Genomic DNA, 25639 nt, shown 5'->3' with positions numbered 1-25639 from the left:
TAGTGTTAAATAGAACACGTCTTCTCAGTGAGATTATGGAGACTTGGGTTATGAATGAAGCTCATCACATGGTTTCTGAGGGGAGGCTGTGAATGTGGGGTGAAGCCTGATAACCTTGGTATCCCCTCCTGAGCAAAGCAGTTGCAAGAGTACTTGAGCTCCACCTTCCCTGAGTGTTTTTCAGATTAAAGCAAATTCTTACCAGTAGGATATATTTGGAAAGGAGGTGGGTGGGATCATGGCTATGCTGGCTCTGTAGGTGAAGAGGGACACGTTGGTCATTGGTTTTAAGTGTATGGATTTTTCTTTCTTTTTTTTTTTAAGGTTTATTTATTTATTTGAGAGAGAAAGAATCCCAAGCAAGTATGGAGCCTGACACAGGGCTTGAACCTGAGCCAAAATCAAGGGTCAGATGTTCATCGGACTGAACCACCCACATTCCCCCACCTCCTCTTGTTTTAAATAAACTCTACCCACAACATGGGACTCGAACACAGGAATCTCTAGATCAGGAGTCACATGCTATATGGACTGAGCCGGCCAGGTGCCCCAGGGTGTGTGGATTTTTTACAGCACATGACTCAGCAGTGTTTACCTGATAATACTAGCATGGCACTATTCATTGAAGATGAAATGAAAATCTGACCTTGTTTCTATTTGTTAGTATTGTGCAAAGGACTGTAAATACTCATTAACTTAGTATTGATGTTTGGTGTCCAGGGAAGAAATATTGATCATGTTTGTAATATTTTCTTCCTTTTTTGAGCTCTTAAATTTTTAAGAAAATGGATAATATACCTATTAGATCATTGAGTACCATACAGGCTCAGCAAATGCCGTTAATGAGGGAGGGGTGACCTCACCCTCCCCATTTGCCATTTGGCAGGTGGAAGGTTCTGTTGTTGCCTGTCTTCCACCTGGAATAATCCATTCTTTCCTTGCATTTTGATACTCATTTAACACTTTGTGTTTTCTGCCTTTTTCCTCTCATTTTTATATGTATTTGTGAGTCCCTTATAAATCCTAAAATTCACAAGTACAATTACAACTGTATTTCTTATGTTAAATAAAATGTAACTGAAAGGATTGGGACCCTTAGTGATTGTAAGAGAACTAAAGCCAATAAACTAGTAATTTATGTGAAATTAATATGTGATAAAGTACTCCATGTCATCCTCGTCTTTACTGAGTTGTCATTACACAAACAAGAACTTCAGTATTCTTATCCTGTAGTGCCCTGGGGTTGGTAAAATAAGTCAGGCTTAATTCTACGGCCTGCCAAAACCACAGAGAAGAGTTGTTGGGTCCTTGGTCACCATCAGCTTTTATCTTGGCTTCTCCTTCTTGGATGAGTCAGTTGACAAAAGCTGTTTCTTCCAAAGAGTTTGGTTTGTGCTGGGCTCTGGTTCTTGCCCAGTGGCTCTTACCTGTGAGCCTCCTCACCTTGAGAGGAAGTGTACTACCGTGTGTATATATAATAAAAACACATATCTTTCACTGCAAATGAAACACCTTGTCAGTTTTCACCTACGTTGTCTCTACATCTGGGAAAAGGTTTGTGTTTTCTGTAGCTACAGTGTCCAGTAGGGTAGTTAATGGGCATACGTGGCTATTTACATTTAAATAAGTAAAATTTCCCTTCAGTTTCTCACCCCCATTTCCGTCAGTATCCGTTTATGACTAGTGGCTACTGTCTTGGACAGTTTAGATCTAGAATATGGCCATCGTTGCAAAAAGTTCTTTTGGGTGGTACTTGTCTCGAACACTTGCTAAAGCAGCTGTGTGAGCCACTTTGTCACCGTGTAGATGGTGTATTTGGTGGAGCCATTTGCATCCTAATTTGAAGCCATTTCTGAATTCACGTCTTAGTCCAAATTGCTGAAGCCTGGCAACAAACCCCTTGCTTTATTATACTCTTCCTGATTTTCTCTTCACTTTCATCACTATTAGTAACCAGTGACTTTTTTTCAGAGCCATCTGTTATGAAGAAAGCTTTTATCACATGGCACAAATCGCAGCATTGAAAAGAAGTTGAAAATCATGGAGCTGCACTGTGCTGTGGATGCTGGACAGTAACTAAGTGCCTCATTTGCTTCTGACCCTCCAGGAGAGTGATTCAAATCCATGGTTAGGGGTGTTGCATATTACTAAATGTTTAGCGCCTGTTGGGTCCTTCATGATTAGTCAGAACCATGAGGTGTCTGTAAAGACCAAGGGTTTTTCCTCTGTTATTTTATTTCTTTAACCTCAACTTAAGTGCATGATTGTTTAGGATCAAGTCACATTGATTTTTCATGTACCTTTGGTGTCCCACACAATGTCTTGCTCAGAGTAGACAGTAAATATTTCGATGAAATAAATTGGACAGCAATTAAATATGAAATTATATGGTTTCTCAATGGTAAGAGCTATTACAGTTCAGGAAAAGGGGAGTGGTGTGAACCAGAGTGGTTGAAATGAGAAAGTTGTCATCAACCACATAACCAGTTCTATGTAATGGTTCCAAAACCAGTGTGTTGGTGTGTAATGACTTGTGCTTATCTTCTCTGTTTATCCAATAGTGACGTATAAATGTTTCTCCATATCTGCCATGTGCCAGGCATTGGACTAGGGTTTTAGGGCAGTGGGATGAGCAAGATCGACAGAAGTCTCTGTCCTCAGTTGTGTCTTTCAAGGAAATTGGTATAAGTATAGGTAGTAATAAGTGGTGTGAAGGCAAATAAAACAAGAAGTGGGTAGAGAACGTGGTGTATGGGAGGGCTCTTTAGATGGGGAAATCCTGGAAGGGTCTGCAAGGCCGACTTGACTATGAATGAGGGTAGAAGGACTCACATGTGAGTTGGGAGAGGAACATTCCAAGCAGAGGCAGATGGGACGGATCTGACATGGAGAACGAGTTTGGCCAGTCTGGGGAGCTGCCCCCAGACAGGCCAGGACTGAGCGACGGAGGGAGGGCTGGCTCCCTTCACCCTCACCCTCTCCAGGAAGCTGGAAAGACTCGGGATATTTGCAAGTGTGGGCAGAATCCACTGCCTTCAGTCTGTCACTGAAACAAGTCTGTTTTCTGCTGCCCTTTTACCTCTCCTCACCTCCACTGTGATTAGCCGNCTGAGCTGTCAGCACAGAGCCCGACGCGGGGCTCGAACCCACAAACCATGTGATCACGACCTGAGCCGAAGTTGGACGCTTAACCGACTGAGCCACCCAGGCGCCCCGACTCACTTGTCTTCTAAAAGCCCTCATGGTGTGACAGTGCGAGGGAGCTAATTGTAGAAGGGGCAAAGGGAAGCAGACCAGTTAGGGGACCGTTGTAGATGTCCATGCCTGGTGGTGGTGGTGGCTCGGTCTAGGCTGGGAGCAGTGGGAAGTGGGAAGAAGTGTTGGATCCTGAGTACATTTTGAAGAGAAGCCACCTGGATTTGCTGGTGGGTTGGGGCGGGAACGAAAGAGGATTGTTTGACTTCTAGTTTGGGACGGCAGCAGTTGGGTGTGTGCTGGTGGCGGCACTGTTTGCTGCGAGCGGGACTTCTGTAAAGCAGCACATTTGTTTTTGTCACATTGTGGCTGGACGCGCATCAGACGCTGAGTGGACGAGTGAGGTGTGGGCGGCTGCAGGGGGGAGGACTCTGGAGCTCGGGAAGTCGGGTAATACGCAGCGGCACTCACCAGAGGACAGTGATTTCCTGGGCTGGAGACCAGATAATCCCTGGGAAAGGTGGTCCAGGGAGAGGGTGGGTGGTGCCAAGGCCTTGAGCCCTGGAGTGCTCCGTGTTGAGACTTGGAGATGAACAGATTAGAAAGTAGTGGCCATTGAGGTTGAAGGGAAACCAGGGGGCCCTGCTGTCCCCGCAGCCATGAGAAGCCAGCATTTCAAGAAGAGATCCACTGTGCCAGGGTCGCCGAGGGCTTTTATGCCGTGAGCAGTAGATGTCACTTCAGGCCCTGGTTGCCAGCGTTACTGTCGATACCACAGAAATCCACCGTGTCTTCCTGAAAAGTGTCCTTGGGAATGGGGTGGGACTCTGGCCGTTAATGTCTACTGACTTATGACTGTGCTAGTCTTGTATCTTTTCCAATATATTTGCCTGTAAAGAACCCTTCAGCTATGGATGCCAAGAGCACAAGCCAGTTCCAGTTATTTGACGGGTATTCCCTGCTTCGTGCCTGGGGTCTTCATACGCCATCAGAGCGAGGTGTATGTGGACAACTTGTGTAATGGAGATTTTGCAGAGGCAGACGAGGGGGTGATTGGCTCCCTGGGCTTGTGGGCACATTCTGTGCGCAGAGGCGCTGACGGAGCCAGGCTGCCCACCGAAGCTGGTCTGCCTCCAGGGTCCCATTCCCAGTGAGAGGTTGGCATCGTCATCATCCATTCGATTTTGAAGCCCCAAATCTGTGTCCTCGTGTGGCGTCTCGTCCCGCATCCACCATCGTCGTCATTCCACCGAGACGTCCTTCCTCTCTTGCGTTCTGTCTCTTCTATACCTGTCCCTGCCCATGGCTTCCGCCAGCCTTCTGTAAGCTGTTTCTTCCTAGATCACTGTATGTCCTTAGCAAACTGCCTTCCCGAGTCCTCTTCTGCCCTTATATCTGTGGTTCACCCTGAAGCCTAGGTTGTATTTTTAAAACTAAATCTGCTTTCGTCACCTTCCCTTGTTAGATCTTCTCAATGGCTTCTCGTCACTTGTAGGAGAAGGATCTAGAGCCCCATGTGGCCTGCCCTCCCCGGTGCCAGCCTCAAGCTCACTGTGCTCCCTCCCCCATGGGACATTCATCCCCTCTGTCTCTGCCCCTCCTCGACCCTGACCCCTGCTTTGTGTCTCAGCTCAGCAAAGCCACTCCTGAGTCCGTGTTGTGCTCTTTCGTTTCAGAACATCGATTCTCTCCTACATTGTACAGTTGTGGATGATTCCTGTGGGGTCGCTATTAATTTATAAATTCCCCAGGCAGGAGCTGGGACCTTCTCTGCTCCCCGTGTCTGGCACACCTTGGCGTCTGTCACATAGAGACATTCGTTGTGTGTGTGTTGAGTGAGTTGACTTTGGCACGTAATAACACAATGGAAAACGAAATCCTCCTCCGGAAAAATGGGAGACTTTATGTTAGAGGGACACAGTTCTGGTGGAAATGGCTGATTTTTCCATAGCTGCGCCCAGTTCTGTCCTTCCTGGGTCCTCCTTACCCGGATGCCCCCCCCATCCCTCTGTCTTTGGGCTCTCCAGCTGCCGACCACCACCACATGGTGGATGAGTGGGGGCCCCAGTGAGTGCTGCTTTGTGAGGACGGATTTTTGGTACAGAATTCACCAGTGTTTGGCTCAGTCTTCAGGAGAGGCTCACCTCTTTTGTCACCTCTAATCCTGCCTGTGTGTGACTAGGTACTTGGGTCTTTTCCTTAAGTGTTTCAGAAAATCGTCAGATAATTTTCATCACCTGTTGCTCTACTGCTTCCCTCTTTCGAAGCCTTGCCTTTTCTTTGAGTCACTTTACAATTCTAGACGCTGCCCAGCAGATCGCAGTAGGTTTTCTCGAGTTTCCGGGCCGAAACTGTAGACATGCACCGTCCCTGTGAGTACCCAGGACGGCACCAACGCCGGAGTCCCCTGGGCTGTCGCTTAAGAATGCCGACGGTCTGAAAAGGAGCTGTGTGCAGTGAGATGTGTGTGTGTTAAGCCTGCAGCGTGAATCTGCTCGCAGGAGTGAAGAGACTGACACGGTGCATCACCAAGTTTCAGACCGTCGTGATTAGACTTGATTTGCTCTACAAAGTATGTGTCTCCGTCTCTTCCCACATCATAAATATATTTCAGGGAAAATGGTTGATATTACAATAAGCCAGTCCTTTATATTTTGCTGTCTTACCAAAACTTGAGTTATTTTGTTAAAAAAAATTAACTTTTGGGGCTCCTGGGTGGCTTAGTCGGTTGAGCCTCTGACTTTTGGCTCAGGTCATGATCTCACAGTTTGTGGGTTTGAGCCCCTTGTGGGGCTCTGTGCTGACAGCTCAGAGCCTGGAGCCTGTTTCTGATTCTGTGTCTCCCTGTCTGCCCCTCCCCTGCTTGTGCTCTGTTTCTCTCTCAAAAATAAACATTTAAAAAAATCAACTTCTAGACTTTTTTTAAAGTTTATTTTTATTTATTCTGAGAGAGAGAGCACTCGTGCAAGCAGGAGAGGGCCAGAGAAAGGGAGACTCCCAAGGAGACTCCATGCTGTCAGTGCAGAGCCTGATGTGGGGGTCAAACTCATGAACCCTGAGATCATCAAATCAAGCCAAAATCAAGAGGCAGAAGCTTAGCCAACTGAGCCACCCAGGCGCCCTGGGCAAAGGTACTTTAGTGTCTGTTCATTGATTCTATAATTTTTCTTAAATAGTGGTCACAGGAACCAGTGTAACCCAAGATGTTTTTGGGGTTTTTTTCCCCCTAAAAATGCTACCTCACAGAGATGGTTTAGGTAGAAGCTAGGCAGACATACCTCCTGGTCCCTTGCTTGGTCAGAAATTAAGTTGAGAAGTTGCCCTTTTTTGGGGGGTTAGGACTGTTGTGTTCCTCTAAGAATTTGTGAGAGTGAGCCTGGGAGGGGTGGGGAGGGGGGAGAAAGAGAGAGAGAGAGAGAGAGAGAAAATCTTAAGCAGGCTCCAGTCTCAGTGTGAAACCCGATGCCAGGCTTGATCCCATGACCCAGTGAATGCGACCTGAGCTGAAATCAAGAGTTGGATGCTCAACCGACTGAGCTATCCAGACGCCCTCGAATTCTCTATTTTAAAATTTTGTCTAGTTTTATGATGCTTTCTAAAAGACCAACCTATGTTTTTTAACCTCATTTGCAAATTTCCTTTGAATATAATAGGCTGTACCTGGAACATAATGGCTTCCTCTGGGAGATTGTCTATATTCACATATCCTTAATAGGAACCAAAAGTTAAGGAACTCATGAGTTCAGCCACCCACATGGAAAGAACAGTGTGTGAACTTACATAATTTGTACGTACTGAGTTACATTTGTCACTTTATAGCTCTCCTGTTTTGCTTCTGTACCCCTCAGTCCCTGCCCAACAGTAAACAGATTGTTACAGAATCAGCAGATCATGGTGTTCATTGCCACAGCCTTAGAGGTGTGTCAGGAAGCTTCAGATTGGCTTTCAGAGCGAGCCAGTCAGCTGCCCGGACCCTGGTGTGGCTCCTTGAGTTTATTTAAAGTGGACTTCTGATCTTACTTTCCATAGAAGACACTTAACTGTGGAAATCTCTGCAGTATGTAATATTATGTAGCTGTTGAAAAAGTCACGTTGAGGAAAGATGCTTGCTGTCATTGGAGAATATTTAATAAAAATTCTGTTTTTAAAAATTTAAAAACATTTAAAAAATGTTTATTGGTCGTGTGTTATGTGCTAGATACATATATCAACACGTTTAATCTTCAGAAACTATATGAGATAAATACCATTATTTTCCTAAGTTTACATAGTAACCACTGGGCAGTACCCTCAGTGCCGTGTATTGTAATCTGCTTTTTATCTAAAAAACAGTAGGCATAAGATAGTGATCAGTGTTCTTGTAAAAATTATTCACACATATACACGTATGTATATCCAGCCCTAATGATGTGGCAAGACCATAGGGGATTTGGGTGATTTTTATTTATTTCTTTGTGTTTTCCAAATTTTCTATAATGTAGGCAGATAACTTTTACTATAGTAGAGGGGGGAAAACCAGGTAGATTTGTATTGCAGTAGATATATTTACACAAAGTAGGGGGAGAGATGGATTTCAAAACAGAGTAATGTGTACCCTTCTTTGTTATGTGCCTCTGTTTTCCATCACCAGGAGAAATTAAGAACAGGCTGCAGTCAGTTATGCAAATAATTATTTAGTTATCCGACACGTACTTAGAGATGATTTGCTCAAGGGTGGGGTAAATTTGATCTAAGGTAATACTGAGTCTCAGTTGAAGAAGACTTTTTTCCCCGTGAAAGTATTTAGGATGCTAATGACCAAGCACTTTCTTATTACTTGATTGAGAACTTTCTTGACTGATGTCTCTGGACTTCATCTGTGTCTCTGTCACTCCTGTCAGTCCCCTCCCTGCATTGTGACCGTCCTTTGTTTTCCCATTTGAAGCAGCTCACCAGGAGCACTGAAATGCTTCCATTCCATAGAGATCCCCCGACCCTCACGTGGGGTGGTCCTCTTTCTTCCTTGTCTCCGCAGTCCCCGTCTGTAATCCGTCCCTCCGGCGGCAGCTTCAGCAAGTCCCTGCNTTTCTTATTACTTGAATGAGAACTTTCTTGACTGATGTCTCTGGACTTCATCTGTGTCTCTGTCACTCCTGTCAGTCCCCTCCCTGCATTGTGACCGTCCTTTGTTTTCCCATTTGAAGCAGCTCACCAGGAGCACTGAAATGCTTCCATTCCATAGAGATCCCCCCGACCCTCACGTGGGGTGGTCCTCTTTCTTCCTTGTCTCCGCAGTCCCCGTCTGTAATCCGTCCGTCCCTCCGGCGGCAGCTTCAGCAAGTCCCTGCCCCCCCTGCTTGCTTTCCTTTTCCTTTCTCCTAGAAAGTTAAGTTCTGCAAGAGGCCGGGGACGGTCTTGCCTGTCCAACAGGCTATACTCTCTGCCTGTGTTAGGCGGGTAGACGGGATGCTTTTCAAAGATGAATTATCACTGTTCATCATCTAAGGCGTTAAGTCTACACTTAGACCGAAGAAGGCAAAGGTCGGGGTAAAGATTAAAGTAAAGTAGGTTGGGTAAAGATTAAGAAGAACAATTTTGAGGGGTGCCTGGGTGGCTCAGTCGGTTAAGCATCTGACTTCGGCTCAGGTCATGATCTCACTGTTAGTGGGTTTGAGCCTGCGTCGGGCTCTGTGCAGACAGCCAGCTCAGAGCCTAGAGCTTGCTTCAGATTCTGTGTCTCCCTCTCTTTCTGACCCTCCCCTGCTCAGGCTCGCGCTCGCTCGCTCGCTCTCAGAAATAAATAAAAATTTTAAAAAAAGAACAGTTTTGAGAGCTTTCTGGAAAAGCAAAGAGGACATTCCCCAAGGATTAAAAATATGTGTCGAATGCTTGTATTGCCTTACAAATACCTGGGGAAATGGACATCCTGACTGTTGGAGAAAGATTCTTATGCACTTCAAGAAGGAGATTGAATACAAAAGAGTATGCTGTTTTCACCCACATTATGGATGAGTTGTGCTCACCCATTGTCATCTGCGACTTCTAAAGTAGCCTATTTGGTTAAATAAACTATCTGCTTCCTTTTAACTCATTTGCTTGGAAAAACCTTGTTTTTTTGTATCTCTTTCAAACAGCACCCTGGAGGGGAAGAAGTGTTAAGGGAACAAGCTGGAGGGGATGCAACGGAAAACTTTGAGGATGTGGGGCACTCTACAGACGCCAGAGAGTTGTCCAAAACATACATCATTGGGGAGCTTCATCCGGTAAGCACCTTTCTGGGGACCCTTCCTTCTCTTTAAGGTTGTGCGTTGACCTTGCTCAAAACTGTAGACTTGCATGTTACGAAATTGAAGGAATAAAGCGAAGACATTCCTCCTGATTTTAGGACACTATTTTTGTCATAAATTAACTGGAAATTTCTTTGTATTCACCTGGCTGTAACTGTCACTGGCACTTAAAGTCTGGACGCTCTACCCCAAGGCCATGGCCTGGGGACATGACTGGCCTCTGACTATGAAGTGTCTCGGAGCAACAGATTTTAGAAGGTGGGGGTCATTGATCCAAACTTTGTTGGAGTTTTTGGGTTTGTTTGTTTTTTTTTTTTGACTAAAATATTTTACTTAAGAAACTCCCTTTTACTTTCATTAGTTTGGGGATATTTTAATTCTAAAAAAATTTTTAAAAAAGTTTTAACTCACCTCTGTTAAATGAATGAACTCTACCTTGTATAAACCCAACACATTTTCCTCCTTTTTTCTCACTTTACCCCAGAACTTTGAGAATATTACCTTTGGTGTCAGTCCATGCACTGATTTTGGGAAAATGTTGGCCTACTTCAGCTTTTATATAAACCTGGGGTATAATGTGAACTTGGGCCCTTCTGTGGCGATTGTAAATGCCCACGGGAAACTCTGCTAATCTGAATACAGCTGAGCACTTGGGAAGAAGCAGTGGAGCTGTGCAAGCACAGTGGCTCCTGCGCTGTGCGGGCAGCCAGCTGTTCCCACTCCGGGGAGCACTCTCAGCACGGTCTGAGCTGCTTCCCAGCTCCTGCTGCCTCCCCAGAGCCAACCAGAGGGGGCTGAGGGCTGTGAGAAGCAGCGTCAGGCCGTCAGGCCGGGCAGGCACTGTGAGAGACCCCTGACAAATGAAAACCCATATGAAAAGTTTTGTTGGGTGATGTTTCTTACGAAGATCGTGGATGAAGGAAAGCTTAAAGCAGGCTTTTTATGGAAGGCCTGGAGGTCAGAAATGTGTCTTAGAGCAATTTCCATTGAATGGAGAGGTGGGGTGTGATGTTTGTTGTCTGGGTGGGAGGTGGTACTCTGAAAGTATTCCTGTTAACCAGAGAGTTTATTCACCCCCATAGTTTTATCATCTTCATTTTCATACTTCACCGAAGTGAGGAAGTTTCATGGTAATGGGAGGGGCCTTCCCTTAAAATGTTTTTTCCTTATTCTGTCCTTTCCAAAACTTGTGGCTTTAGAGCAGATGGGTTTTCAGTCTGTGACTATAGCATTTCTGCCTTACCTACCTCCTGGGCTCCTCTGTGTCACCTTTAGATGCCCCTTAATTTGGACTCCCTCAACCAGAGGTTTAAGAAAATTATGACACTGCATTTGGGAGATTGCAGGAATTCACTAAGGGTATCACACAGAATTGCATGCATACACACACACATAGACACACACGCACGCACACACACAGACTCATTCTAGAGGATAGAAAGGAAGAATCTAATTAGATCTCACTGCTCTTTGAATTGAAGATCAAAATCCAAGTCTAATAAATATATATGCACATCAACATAGAAATATTATCATGGATAATGTTCAAGCCTTGGAGCTCTAGATTGAAAATTAATCACTTAATCAGTTGTTAATTTTTGCAGTCAACTCAGATGGATCAAACTATGTGAATAACGACCTAGGTAGATGAACCTAAAATGGTAATAATTATTGAATAGTAATTAAAAAAAAATCTCAGTAAAAGCGAGTGCTTTGGACATGGTACTTTTGTAAATGTTCTTTCATTCCATAATGTGCCTTTTTTTACATTGCAGGATGACAGATCAAAGATAATGAAGCCTTCGGTAAGTGCATCACCTCAAGTTCCTCGGGCCATATATGTCTTCACTGTATTTAATATTTGTCACATTGGGGGACAGAGGTCTTGTACCTTTTGGAGGCCAGCATAGGTCTCTGTAGATGAATATGTAACCTGTTGGCTCAGGAAAATAATTCGTGTATCGACCAGCCATTGTCGTTAAAACAGCTCGTGTGTTCTCTGTAAGATGCTCAATCCATATTTTTTCTTATAATTATCATCTTTTTGTAAGTAGCGCTGTGCTTCTAATATGAAAGATTAGACACAAATCTGATTTTCAGAGAACGTAAAGTCTGATTGAGGAGAGATCTTAGTACTTGAACCTTGGAGATCACTACCCACGTCGCCTCATCTCTGTGTCCCTGGGACACATAGTAGATGTTTGTTTATTTATATTAAATAAATATTGGTTGGATGAATTTAATGTTAGTTACATAATTAAATGCAACTTTTTGATGCATTTTTCCTTAGGGAAGGAAAACAATTCTAGGGATACTAATTTTATGTCCTGGTTCACTAGCCCTTCTCTCTGAGCTGATCATCTCACACGTCTGAAGATAAATTCATAGTAAGAATCGATGCCAACAGTCAGAATCCCTGACAAGTATAAGCAGACAGTATAACTGCTGGACTGGAATTATCGGACTCTGGAGGAAAGTTTTGCTTAAGCCACAGAAACAAAGGATAGTTTTTCCATTTTGGTTTCTGCTCTTGCTTTTATTAAGGACAACAGGGAGACTCCATGGGGCTTGTATGAAGAGCTGGTGAACTCATTCACACTAGCTGCTGTTGACAAAGCATTGTCTTTAATCAACAGCAAAATCAAAGCGGTAAATCCAGTAGATCATGAAGGCCATGCTTACCTTTACACCCCAGGTAGTACAGTAAAAGTCTTGCATCATGCTCTTTTGTACAGAGCACCTTCGTTTATATCCTCATCTTTGCCTATTCCAAAAGGCTTAAGTTCAGTGGTGATCTGCATACTTGAGGAAGATAAGAAATGGACTTCAGAACTGAATTGCCTGTGTCCCAGTCGCTCGGTCCCTGCTGTTCTTTCGTACAGCATTAGCAGCTTTTTGGGGGGCTACTTTTGGGACAGCTGAAATCCTGGGATGCATGTAGGTTTTGCTTCTTCTCCACAGTCTCTCAGGGAACAAATCTACTTTTTTTCCTGTTACGTGTTCGGTATGTTAACAGCCTTGGTGCAGATCATTCAGCTGTAATAAAACACGGATTAGAGGAGGCTTGTTACATTAACTTGGATTTAATGTAGGTCCAGCCATATCCCAAACCATGATGCCTACAGACAAATCAGGGCTGAAGTGGTCGGCAGGTGCCCTACCGCATTCCTGAAAGAGACGCTTTCCTCTCTGAGAACACAGGTGACTTTGCTTCTATCAGCAGAAGTGGAGGAAGCGGCCGAGAACTTGCCATCTTCCTTAGAGGCCACAGGCAGATTCTGTGAAGGAAACTTCGTGACCGCATTTCTGGATTTGTCTTTCTTGTGCTTCTAGTTTGCCAGGAGAGAATCCTTAGATATTTCTGTGGCTGTGCCTCTGTGTAACTGTCTCCAGACTGATAAGTGGAAGCTGTGCTCTGAATTTTTTCAGTGTTGCCTGCTTAAAATACCTAGTTGTTTTTGTGAAATAAGATGCAACAAAGGTTAGTAGCTTAAACCTGCCCAAAGGAAAACACGGTGTTTAGTTGCCAAAGTGAGATATTTGTAGACAGAAATGATGCGGTTTTAAACAAATTGGTATCTATCCATGGAAGATATCAGTAGTGTCAATACTTCTTCTTGGTTGTGATTTTCACATCATTGCTGTTTAAATGACTTTATTTGGTTCTTGTGATATCCTTGCCAGGGAGGGTGAAAACAGTGAAGCTCAGACCTCCTTCAAAGTGTTGACTTTGTTCAAGGTCGCACACTGCTGAGCCACGGCTAGCATCCATCTCCAGCTTGGCAGGTGCAGCCTCTTTAAGCTTCTTGTGTGGGCTCTGTACTGGAAAGGCATCGGTTAGGAAAACCTCCCAATTAGGGGACAGGCTAAGGTAGATGACTGTATAAATATGAGGACTTTGATTTGCAAAGAATTGATGTGCTTTGCCTGGTTTTATTTATTTATTTATTTAAAAAAATTTTTTAAATGTTTATTTTTGAGAGAGAGAGAGAGACGGCATGAGCAGGGGAGGGTCAGAGAGAGAGGGAGATAGAGAATCTGAAATAGGCTCCAGGCTCTGAGCTAGCTGTCAGCACAGAGCCTGACGCGGGGCTCGAACCCACAAACCGTGAGATCATGACCTGAGCCGAAGTCGGATGCTTAACCGACTGACCCACCCAGGCACCTTGCTTTGCATGGTTTTATATAGAGGTCATGTACTGATGGAATTGTTGACCTTGCCTATGTGAACTTGAACCCCTCAGGGCCACAGAGTGAGCAGGTGGCAGAGCCTGTAATAAAAGGCATAGTCTTTTCTGCCTGTTGGTCATTGATATATTCGTTAGTTACACATAGAAACCCAGCTTAGGTCCCTCACACCACTCGGTGGATAAGGCTGTTTCAGTTTCCTTTTTCAGCACTGCGGTAAGTGGTAATTCAAACTTTTGCTGTAAGTCCCAGACACCTCTGCGTTAAGAGCCTACCAGAAAATAAACACTTGGATATATATATAGTCCTTTCAAGTATGGCTATTTAGAGAATCGAACACCCAAGCTGTTTTAGCAGAGTGGAGCGCTCAGTGCAGTATTTGGAGCCACAAGAAACAAGGCCAACCTTGTTTCCATAGACTTGTCAGCATGTTTCCTAAAATGCACGTGCTCGGTATAACAAAATAACAGATCTGTGTTACGTTCTGTGTTACTCTTCCAGGCTTCACTTTCTATTGTGACAATAATATTTTACCTTTAACGAACCGTTTAATGAATGCTCGCGCTCCGGTTTTCAGAACGCATTACGTCTTCTAATAGCTGAATAATAGTTTCGCATAGTCCTCTGACTTCTGGTAATTCTTGTTAATTGTATTCATATGTACAGAATTTGAAAAACCTGGCTGTAGTCGTGCATACTTTTTGTAGTCGCTAAGATTTAACATTGCTTAAAAAGATAATAAATGTGTGACGTTTTCTGTTTAAATGACTTGTTTTTTTCCCTCCTATTGTGTCAGGAATCTTAAAGGCCATGTTTCCAGGTTTGTGGGTCTCCTAACTGCTTTGCTTGCCTTTGCCTAAAAGTCTTCTGCCTTTTCGCGGGCTTTCTGTAACGCGCCCTGCTGCGTGGGGCTTTGCCTCCCCACAGACTGCTGCTTGTTTTGCTAAGGGCTTATCTCTTGTGCTTTGGGAGACCGAGGAGGTGAACCCTCTGAGGAAGCTGCCGTACTTAACCTTCCTTTGAGGCACTAATACTTCTGCTGGTGTGAAATTTCAAAAGAATGCTTCTTAAGTTTTCAAACCCAGAAAAGTGTATTTTTTCTTAGGTCTTAGTTATTCAGCTGTTGAGGGAAGTATGTATTTTTCCAGAGCCAAAATTAGTTCACTTTCATGGTACTGACAAGAAGAACTTCTCTCAGAAAGTTCTGGAAGGTAAATTAGGCCGCAACTGTGAAAGACCCCAGCACATACACACACAGGGGCATCCTTATTTTTAGAGAGGTCTTGGCTAGTGACAGTGTGGGAAGTCAGTCCCTATGGCCCCCAGTGTCTTTATAGAGCCGTCTTGTCCGAGTTAGAGGCCAGGAAAGGGGGTGGCCCAGAGTGTTACGATTAATTAATTAATTAAAAAATTTTTTAAGTTTACTTCTTGATTTTGAGAGAGAGTATGCACACGTAGTTGGGGAGGGGCAGAGAGAGAGGGAGAGAGAGAAAATCCCAAGTAGGCCCTGTACTGTCTGCACATAGTCCGATGGGGGACTTGATCTCACGACTCAGATCTTGATTTGAGCTGAAATCAAGAGTCAGATGCTTAACTGACTGCGCCCCCAGGTGCCCCCAGAATGTTATAATTTAAATGACTGTTTTTACTTTTCTCTTTTTGGTTGACATGTCTTTTAATACAATTTGGGTAACTTTACTTGAATGATATAACTAAGGATTTTATTGAATGATTCATTAGTGCTTTTAAAGAATTAAACTGCTCTTCCCAAAGGTAGTGGTGGGGTTATGTGTACATGATATCTGTTTTCAGTTTCTACATTAAAGTAGTCAGATGTGTACTGCATACAGGATATTTTATATATAGCCTATTTTTAACATATTCTTTCAAATTATCTAGGTTATGTTTGTAAGTAATTTAAACACAGACGATTCTTAAAATTTTTTTCTTCTGAAAAAAGTGGCAAAATTGGGTGTTTTAGTGAAAAGTTTATGATGTAATTTTCCCTTTCAATGTGTGTTGAAGAATGTCCTCAGTAAAATACTGTGATCTTATTTTAAAGGAAGTTCTTAGTCAATTGAATAAGTGTTCAGATGTTCCCTTTATGTTTACTTTTTCTCTCATGTTTCAGGAAACCCTCATTACTACTGTTGAGTCTAATTCCAGGTACGTGGTAGTTTTCTTTTAAAGTAAGAAGGCTTGGAGAGTCAGGGTGGGATGAGGGGCCCTCCCCCATTTGAGGCACAGGCTCCCACCGGCCCCCCCCCCCAAGGGACATCCCATGGTTGTTCCCACTTGGCATCCACACCACTCAGGACACTCACTCCTCAGCTGTCAGCTCAGACTCAGGACCCTCTTGAGAACAACCCCGAATATCGCCCCCTAGCTGTACCTGCTCTATGGGACAGAACAGATGGTCTCCTTTTCTCCAGGGCAGTCCTGAGGCCGCACGATCTTTTACTCCCCAGACAAACCTCTCCTTTCCTTTCTCATGCAGTACATGATCCGTTTTTAACATTGTCGTGATTACGTCTCCCTAGGCGTGGTCCTGTGTCCCCCCAAGTGTAGCGTGAGTCCCTTGTGGTAGGGACAGGATTTCTGTGTTACAGTCCAGCATCTTACTAACATTTTTGGCATCTCTACCATAGTGACTTGTGTCATTGGGACTCTGTGTATCTGTGTATCTGGTAGATGGAGATATTTGGTCCCAAGCGCAAAGCCACACATTTATGCCTACTTTCCTTCACCCTGTCAAATGTAACTGCCCCAGTCTCTGTCAGTGTTCTGGTACATTTCCTGCCTTCAGGTGGTGGTTACTACTTACCTCTTCCTATGTTTCATGGACAGGGCAGTTTCCTTCTAAATGAAAACTGAAAACCCCACCAAGATGGAAGTTGCATTTGTAATCCTCTTGCAGTTTAAATCTTATTACTGAACTCCATTTTGTATGAGTTGATGTGTGAAGAGTTTTACAGGATAGAAAGTTTTTGTCAGAAAATGTCTGTCTTCATAGGTGTTATCTGGCCTAATTCACATTCTACAACCTGCATATTTTGTTCTCTAAGAAATTAAAGGTTCATCTCTAAATTGAAGATCATTCTAGCTTTATCCCTGATTTGATTTCTAATCTGTCATTTATAATAGATCAGATGTTGTATGTACCAGGAATGAAACAGTCTAAGTTAGGGGTTTTTCTGAGTTTTACACCTGTGGACCACAGAGAAAGTAGTTTGGGCATGCTCTTTCTTCATGCATTAAATCTACTGTACATTTGTACAGATTAGATTTTCAGAACAGAACCACAGAATGTAAAGTTGTGGTTATGGCAACCTTAATAACCCTGTGATCCAACCTCCTTACCTTCACAGTCCAAGTGGTGTGCCTGTCTCCTGGTTATAGACCTGTGGATGGCTCTCCCAAAATGAGAAGTTTAGTTTTCTGGTTCTTGTTTTAAATTCTTAATGTATATAAGTAGAATAAAACCCGTAAGGAGTATTTGCTTTTGTGAACTTGTGATCTGTAACTCAGAGTTCATGTCCTTAGATAAGTCACTAGTCATAGGTAGCATCTACTGAGGGGGCGGGGGGGGGGGTGCTGGGGTGAGCGGTTCATAGCTCTTTGCATAAGTTTATAGGAATAGATTTAAGTGGAACAGGGGTGGGGTTTATTAGAAAGTAGAGCAGGTGCTGGTATGTTAGGGCACGTGATGTGTTCATGTCACTGATAACGAGTTAGCTGACTTTTCATCCAGGTGTGTGAGGTAAGAAAAACATGCCCCAGTGGTTCTCATGGTGATCAGAGGAGCAAGGTTTTGAGTCCTGTGTTGAACACCATACAAGCGTCATTGCCCTTTCTTTCCAGCTGGTGGACCAACTGGGTGATCCCGGCCATCTCGGCTCTGCTGGTGGCCCTCATGTACCACCTCTACACAAAGGAAGATTAAACACATTCTCAGAAGCCAACGAAAGAAAAGACTGCTTTGGACGAGGGAGAAAGAAGCCAGTGCTAATTGCGACAACTGACAGAAGCCTTCACCTGACCAATAATTTTAGTATACCTGTTGCTCTTTTCTCTTACCTTAGAACCAAACCAAAAAGAACTCTTCTGGTCTTTCTACTCTTGAACTCTTAGAATGTGCCTTTTTGTTCATCAACTTTTGTTTGATGTCCCATCACTACGTAATTTACTTATTGTAGGTGTGGTCTTTTAAAAATATATCTGGCTTTTAAAATATACCACCACGTTTGCCTGTCTATTTGGTATATAATTGTCTTTAACATTTAGAATCTGATGATTCAGCTGAGTCATTTAATGCACTAATTGTTCAAACCCAAGTTGTGTCTCTGGTGTGAGAAGGGGAATGTCCTTGGATCTCTCCTTGTGCTTTGTAGCTCGCTGAATGAGCAGTTCTGCCTCTTCCAGCAGAGCTTCCCTTTTGAGGGAAATTAAGAAAGGCTCAAAAAATGAAAGATTTCTTTCTTTCTTTAATTTTGTAAATGTTTCTGTAGTTTTGAGAGAGAGAGAATGCAAGTGGGAGAGGGACAGAGAGAGAGGGAGACACAGAATCCAAAGTAGGCTCAGGCTCTGAGCTATCAGCATAGAGCCCCTTGCAGGGCTTGAACTCAGGGACCACGAGATCATCACCTCAACTGAAAGTTGGATGCTTAACTGACTGAGCCACCTAGGTGCCCCCAGAATGTAAGATTTCTAGGTATTCTACTTGAAATAGATGATAAAAAGAGAAGTAGCCTACAGGGCCTATAAAAAAGACTCTATCTCTTCTTTGATTGAAAGAAAGAAACCTGTGAACTATAAAACATAAAACCTGTGAACCACAATAGGACATTTTCACCTTCACTTCTTGCAGACTGAAAATATTCTGAAGAGGCTCACAGTTCATATAGGTTCTAAAGTTAAAAAAAAAATCTCCATTCAGAGACAAAAACCGTTTATGTACTCATGTAAGAAAATGTTGATTCTCTACTTTGCAAAAACAAAACTTGAAAGAGATATGGGACATTTGGAATCTGATTTCCTAAGGAAGTGAGCTGGGGGTGCTGGGCCATGAGGAACTCTGGTATGGCGCTGTTCATTTTCTTATTGGAGTTCCAGTAGACTAATTCTGCCATCTTTGTTTATTATTCTCAGCTTCATGCTGTTTTTCTTTTGAATGTGGAAACTGGAAGGATGGATTAGAGTCCAAGTACTTTGTGGTTTTGTGTGACTGCGAGTTTCCGTCGGCATGCTAACCAACTGATAAGCGGTGGAGTTCTTCAGAAATAACTAAAATACATTGGAAAGGGATTTTTAAATTTTTTTTAATGTTTTTCTTTATTTTTGAGAGAGAGATATAGAGACCGCGTGAGCAGGGGAGGGGCAGAGAGAGAGGGAGACACAGAATCCAAAGCAGGCTCCAGGCTCTGAGCTAGCTGTCAGCACAGAGCCAGATGCAGGGCTCGAACTCAAGATCCGTGAGATCATGACTTGAGCTGAAGTTGGATGCCCAACCTACTGAGCCACTCAGGTGCCCCTGGAAAGGGATTTTTTTTAATTGTTTATTTNCGTTTCATGTGTCTGTTGGCCATCTGGATGTCCTCTTTGGAGAAGTGTCTGTTCATGTGTTCTGCCCATTTCTTTACTGGATTGTTTGTTTTTCGGGTATGGAGTTTGGTGAGTTCCTTATAGATTTTGGATACTAGCCCTTTATCTGATATATCATTTGCAACTATCTTTTCTGGAAAGGGATTTTTAAATGAGAGAGTATTATTTAAAAAGAGGCAACAGGCCCCAAATTGTGCTAAGCCCATATCACCAAACAAAGGCTTAATACCTAAACTGATTGCAGCGTCAGCCTCTCCCAGTCCTAATGCCAGTCAATCTCGAATTATCTGGTCAGCACTAGTGAGGTAATCCCTGATAGGTCCCCCTTCCCCACTGCGGTCCCCTTAAAGGAAGATGGCTCTGCCAAAATCACTTCCCTCTCCCACCCCTTTATGCCCATAACTCTAACATTCTCTACAGCCCCTGGGCGCTTCTTTCTATTTGCCAGATGAGGTACCACCCCATTTGTGAGTTGTTGAATAAAACTAATAAGATCTTTAAATTTTATTCTGATGAATTTGGGATTTTAACAGATTTGGTGGCAGTGATGGGATCCGAAGGAAGTCTCATGGCTTTGGGGGTGAGACACGCAGGCATGGTACCGACAAACCCTCTGTCTTTCTCGCTGTTTCCGAGGGCCATGGGTAAGTTCCTCTTGGTTCTGAGCTCTGCTCTGTGTCAAGCTCCTGACCTAGTTGGCTCTCCGAGCTTTCGTTTGTTCCCGTGCCTGACACCATGTTGAGAACTGCTGGGAGTCCGGTCTGCAGTCCGCATATGGTCAGAGTCCTTACCCTTGCTCAAATCTCAGATTCCATACTGCTGGTGGTTCACTCCCCAGTTCTCTGTTTGGGGTCGGCTGGCTTAGTCCTAACCCAGTCCCATGCTGGGAATTGCTGGTGGTTGTCAACTGGGGTCAAACTAGGTGTGGCCTCGGCCCAGTGTGTTTCATGTATGTAAAGGCTATTGCTAATGGAAATCTTGGAAGCCGAAAGCTGCATAATTGCTGTGCATGGGTTGAGCACTTAAAAACTGTTAGAACGCTTGCCACCTAACTTCATCCATAGGCTGGTCACAGAACAGGTTAGACTGACAGTAGGTTACCTGCCAACCTCAAGAAAGTCTCCAAGTGGTAAGGTACAGACATCACACAAAAGACCCAAAGCCTTAGCTCAAAGAGTTGAGAATACCATCTTTTGGCACAACTACTTATTTGAGGTCTAAGAACTGTGGTCCCAGAAGCTGTAGATATTTACAACAATGACAAAGTCTTACTAAAAACAACCTAGAATTACAGTGGCCATTATAAGAAACATTGCTGTTAGACACGATTTTGAAAGCAACAGCTCCCAAACCAAACAAACAGAATGGGTTACCCTAGGTTGCAGGAGATCCTCCTCAGATACCTTAAACTCCTGAGGTGCCTGGGTGGCTCAGTCAGTTAAGCATTCATCTTTGGCTCACGTCACGGTCTCTTGGTTCGTGATTTCGAGCCCCATGTCGGGCTCTGTGCTGACAGCTCAGAGCCTGGACCCTGCTTCGGATTCTGTGTCCCCCTCTCTCTGCTTCTCCCCTGCTTGTGCTCTCTCTCTATCCCCCTCTCAAAAGTAAACATTAAAAAAAATTTTTTTAAAGAAATCTTAAACTCCTTGATCAAAGAGTGAACCACCATAGTAACAGAATTTCCAACACCCAGGAAGGATCTCGAGAAGTTTCCTGAAGACCTTAGTCATTGCCAGGGCCTAAGACTCCAGGCTTCCAGATCTCTATGAGCTTTTGCACATGCTGGTTGGCCCTGATGAAGCCCAAAAATAGATTCAGGAAACAGATCCGTGTAAAACCAAAGATAGTTAGGGTCCTTGATCTTAAACAGACTTCCCTTGTGGGCCAGAAAAAGTTCACAAAATAGCTATTGATCTCTTGAAAGACATCCTTTGGAGGAGTTTTCTGTGCATGCACCATTTGGTTTATTGTTCAAACAGGCAAACAAAAATGACGCATGTTGTTTTTGTGGTGGATGTTGAAGCCCTTCTGGAGGCATTCTTCCAATGGCATTCAGGTCCCATACAAAAAATGAGGTCACCCAACCTGCTCTAGCTGCCCTGTTTGTAAATGGATCAGCCTCTGAGATTAGTAGACTGATTAGAAATAAAAAAACAAAACAAAACAAACCAAAATGGAACTGAGCCCCCATCCATCTGATAGAACTCAGGACTGCAGCCAACTGCTTTGAAAGGACTTGGGAACAAGACCGTCTGCAAAGTTTGCCAAGTGAGTGGCCTTACGGTTGCCTCCGTATCTACCCTCAAAGGAGAGCTCCCATATGGGCCCCACCCATAGTTGATGGGACTCTGAGGAATTTTCTAGTAAATGGCTGTCACTCCCTTAAACAGCCAAGGAAAACTATAAATGAACAGAAAACCTTGCCAGATTCTGGTAGATACTGAAGCTACACTCTCAGCCTATGGATGAGGTTTTGGGAAGACTGGCAGAGGCTGGTGAAAGGTGAGGGTTCCTACCAGTCAGCTCTTCAGGATCTCTGTCTGCAGGGCCCAGTCAAGAGGGGAAAATAAAATTTCTGGTTGTCTCTTCCTTTCCGAACCAACCCACTGATTCTCGACTCTTTCTGTCTCCCCCAGGGAGAGTTCTTGTCTTCTTGCTTGTTTTGTGTCCTGAGAACTTGGCTTGGCTTTCTGCTGGTTTTGGACACAAGAGTTGTCAGTTCCTCCTTCTGGCTGTATTTCAGAGTGACTCTAGATCTTGGGAAAGTAGGATTCTTTGCCTCCACTTTGGGAACCCCTCTTATACCCAAGTGGGGTTGTTCAGTATCACCAAAAATAATTTATTGTTCATCTCAGCTGAAAACTGACAAAATATTTAAAGGATTTTTGTGAAGTAGCTCAGTCAAAAGTTGGTCAAATTGGAAGCTGATATTCAATGCCTGATATAGTCATTTTCCCCTAAGCTAAAATAAACCACACATCCAAATCTTCTGAAGTCTGTGAAAGGAATTTCTAAAACATCCCAAAGACAAACTGGTCTAAATCCAGAACATAGAAATCTTTGATTTTGATGTTAGTTGGAACTCTCTTCTGATATAAATTGAAGGTAATTTGGTTAGATGGACAGATCAGCCCCTTGGTATCATTAAGGTGTAATCTAATTCTTTGAGGAGTTAAAAACAACTGTTCTTATTTTATAAATCTTAGCAAAACCAGAAATTCAGCTCTGGGAATAAGTCAAAGTTCACCTATTGTCTCCAATCCTAAAATCACCTCTTTATCTCAAAAGACTTGTAAGTATTGTAAAAATTCTTTTTTTTTTAATGTTTGTTTATTTTTGAAAGAGAGACAGAGTGTGAGCAGGAGAGGGGGAAAGAGAGAGGGAGACACAGAATCCAAACAGGCTGCAGGCTCTGACCTGTCAGCACTGAGCCCGACACGGGGGCTTGAACTCAGGAACCACAAGATCATGACCTGAGCTGAAGTTGGATGCTTAACCAACTGAGCCACCCAGGCGCCCCCAGTGTTGTAAAACTTCTGACCTTAGAAAACAGAGTTCCTTCTGGGAGGTACTTGGATTTTTCCTCCTGCACCTTCGGAATGTAAATGTTCTACCTGGTCTCCCAGGACTCTTAGCTAGGCCATGTCTTTGAAATAAAAACTTCAGGGAGGTAATTCTTATCAGAAGGAAAACAAAAGCAGCAAAAGTTATTTGAAACTTAGGCAAATGAAAAACAAATATTAGTAAAAGGCTTTAGTCACCTGAGCAGGTGACCTTTACTTATTTCATCTTCCAGAGACATAATTTGGATCTAACTACTCTTTCTTAAACCAATGAGTTTTGCATTATCACACCCATCTCATGGCTAAAATTGAAAACAAAAGCAATAAGGTCTCTCTTTACTTCTGTCTATATGTATGTTTATATATATGTTGTGCATGTGTGGTATTTTCCACCTCCAGATAGTATTGCCAGAATTAATTTTTAAAAGAGCTCTATTCAACTGGTTTAAAGAAAAGCACCTATATGAATAAAGTATTCATAAAATTCTAAAAAATGTAGTAGAGGCCTAAATGCTTCTCAGGTTCATGTGATCTGAGAAAATATTCAGTATTAAAGCTGATGAGGGGCCCCTTGGTGGCTCAGTCAGTAAGTGCTCGACTTCGGCTCAGGTCATGATCTCACAGTTTGTGGGTTCGAGCCCTGCGTCGGGCTTTGAGCTGACAGCTCAGAGTCTGGAGTCTGCTTTGAATTCTGTGTCTCCCTCTCTCACTGCCCCTCCCCCACTTGTGCTCTGTCTCTCAAAAATAAACATTAAAAAAATTTTTTTAAAAGCTGATGAAGGGGCACCTGGTTGGCTCAGTGGGTAAAGTTTCCAACTCTTGGTCTTGGGGTCATGAGTTTGAGCACCACACTGGGTGCAAAGATCAGTAAAAAAAAATAAATAAACTTGAAAAACAACAACAAAAAACCTTTTGGGGCACCTGGGTAACTCAGTCGGTTAAGTGTCTGACTTTGGCTCAGCTAATGATCTCACAGTTTGTGGGTTCGAGCCCCACGTCGGGCTCTGTGCTGGCAGCTAGCTCAGAGCCTGGAGCCTGTTTCAGATTCTGTGTCTCCCTCTCTCTCTGATCCTCCGCTGCTCACACTGTCTCTCTCAGAAATAAATAAAATATTAAAACATTTTTTAAAAAATAAAAGCTGATTATTATTTTTTTAAATAAAAGCTGATGAAAGTTTGTTGGTTTAATCAAGACACATTAATAAACAATTGTTGGGACCAAGTGAACTAAATACATCTAAGTGGGGACAGAAATTTTTAGGTGAACTTTTAAAATAGTTACCCTGAATCTCTTTGGTAACCTGAAACCTTAAAGTTTTATTAAGTTAAATTAGTTATTGACTGTCTAGATCATCTCTAAATAAAATATCAAAACATAATTACTGAAGATGAATAGGTTTATCTACTTTCTGGCTTATTTTTGCAGAGTGATTATTTGAGGCTACAAGTAAACGTGTTTTATGCCACATGGAGAAAGCACGTGTTTCTAGAAAATATAAAATGTATTTATAAATTTGTCAAGCCATAGAATGCTAAAGTCAAAAACAGCTCACAATTATTAACTTCTTATTTTCATCAGAAACTAAGATATTTTAGGTGTGCCTGGGTGGCTCAGTTAGTTAAGCGTCTGACTCTTGATCTCGGCTCAGGTCATGGTCTCAACAGTTCATGAGATCGAGCCCCACGTCAGGCTCTGCGCTGATAGCGTGAAGCCTGCTTGGAATTCTCTCTCGCTCACTTTCTCTCTGCCCCTCCCTCGTGCTCACACATGCTTGCTCTCTCAAAATAATAAACCTTAAAAAAGTCATGTAGAAATTAAAATATTATAGGCATTAACAGTTTTAACCTATGTAAAGTGTTAGAAATAATAAGGGACACAAGTAAGTAAGGGACACAATAAGTGAGATGTGTGTTTGTGGTAAGAGAAGGTAAGAGGAGTGAAGATGCGTTTTTGTTGAGGAAAAGAAAAACGTGATTTTTTTTCCTAAAGTGAGGCTGGTTACTTCAGAACGAGAAAGAGGAAAAACAGGACAAAATCTGAAGGGGTGTTTAAAAAGTTGTAGAAGTTTGTGGATAATGAATCTTTGCAAAACAATATTATGTGTGGTCAAGCTGGCTAAGATCAGAAGTTTTAGTTTTTAAATGAATGGGTTTAATATCAAAATCTGCAAAATTAATGTTTCCTGTTCTCTCTGTTAAAAAGGACAAAGTTTTCTTGGACTTTTGGTCTACTTTTGGCAAGAGGTCGTAAAAGAGTTTTTCTTGTTAAGAAAAATTCTTTTAAGTTTATTTATTTTTGAGAGAAAACAGAGAGAGTGAGCGGGGGAGGGGCAGAGAGCAAGAAAGAGAATGTCTGCCCTGTCAGCATGGAGCCAGATGTGGGGCTCGAACTCATAAACCATGAGATCATGACCTGAACTGAAACCAAGAGTCAGACACTTAATTGACTGAGCCACCCCAGGTGCCTCAAGAGTTTTCCTTATCTTTTTAAGTAATCTGCCTAGAGACCAAAGATTCTATATTTTATCAAAATAGTTTCCTGTGTTTCATGGTGGGTTTATCAAACTAAATCTTTAATAATCAAAGACTAAAGAGAACTGAATCTTCTCTGTTCAGGGAGCTAAGGTTTTTTACACAACTGTTTAACTTTCCGTATTTGCCTGCAGTCTTTGTCATTATGATTAAATAGATAACTAAGTAGTGTTTCAGTGACCTGTGGTCCTGTTTGACCAAGTGTTTTAGGACCTTTTGATGTTTTTGACAAGCTTCCCCCAAGCCAAATTTTTTTTTTTAAATATTTTATTTATTTCTAGGAGAGAGAGAGAGA

The 25639-nt window shown here is 43.0% G+C and overlaps 2 protein-coding genes across 2 annotated transcripts in view; one reads left to right on the top strand and one right to left on the bottom strand.

The window, feature by feature from the left end:
- CYB5A (cytochrome b5 type A) overlaps positions 1-17884 on the top strand; it is a 37295-nt gene extending 19411 nt beyond the window's left edge. Inside the window, exons 2-5 of the mRNA XM_077752689.1 lie at positions 9309-9437; positions 11237-11266; positions 15781-15815; positions 17511-17884. Of these exons, the coding sequence (XP_077608815.1) occupies positions 9309-9437; positions 11237-11266; positions 15781-15815; positions 17511-17592 (276 nt within the window). The 3' untranslated portion in view covers positions 17593-17884. The remainder of the gene's footprint in view (positions 1-9308; positions 9438-11236; positions 11267-15780; positions 15816-17510) is intronic.
- The window catches only part of CNDP2 (carnosine dipeptidase 2), a 560556-nt gene that overhangs the window by 179066 nt on the left and 355851 nt on the right, over positions 1-25639 (bottom strand). The window lies entirely within an intron of this gene.

This window comes from Crocuta crocuta, unplaced genomic scaffold (assembly GCF_008692635.1).
Source record: "Crocuta crocuta isolate KB4526 unplaced genomic scaffold, BGI_CrCroc_1.0 scaffold101, whole genome shotgun sequence".
NCBI classification, from domain to species: domain Eukaryota; kingdom Metazoa; phylum Chordata; class Mammalia; order Carnivora; family Hyaenidae; genus Crocuta; species Crocuta crocuta.
This window is presented reverse-complemented; position numbering and strand designations above follow the sequence as displayed.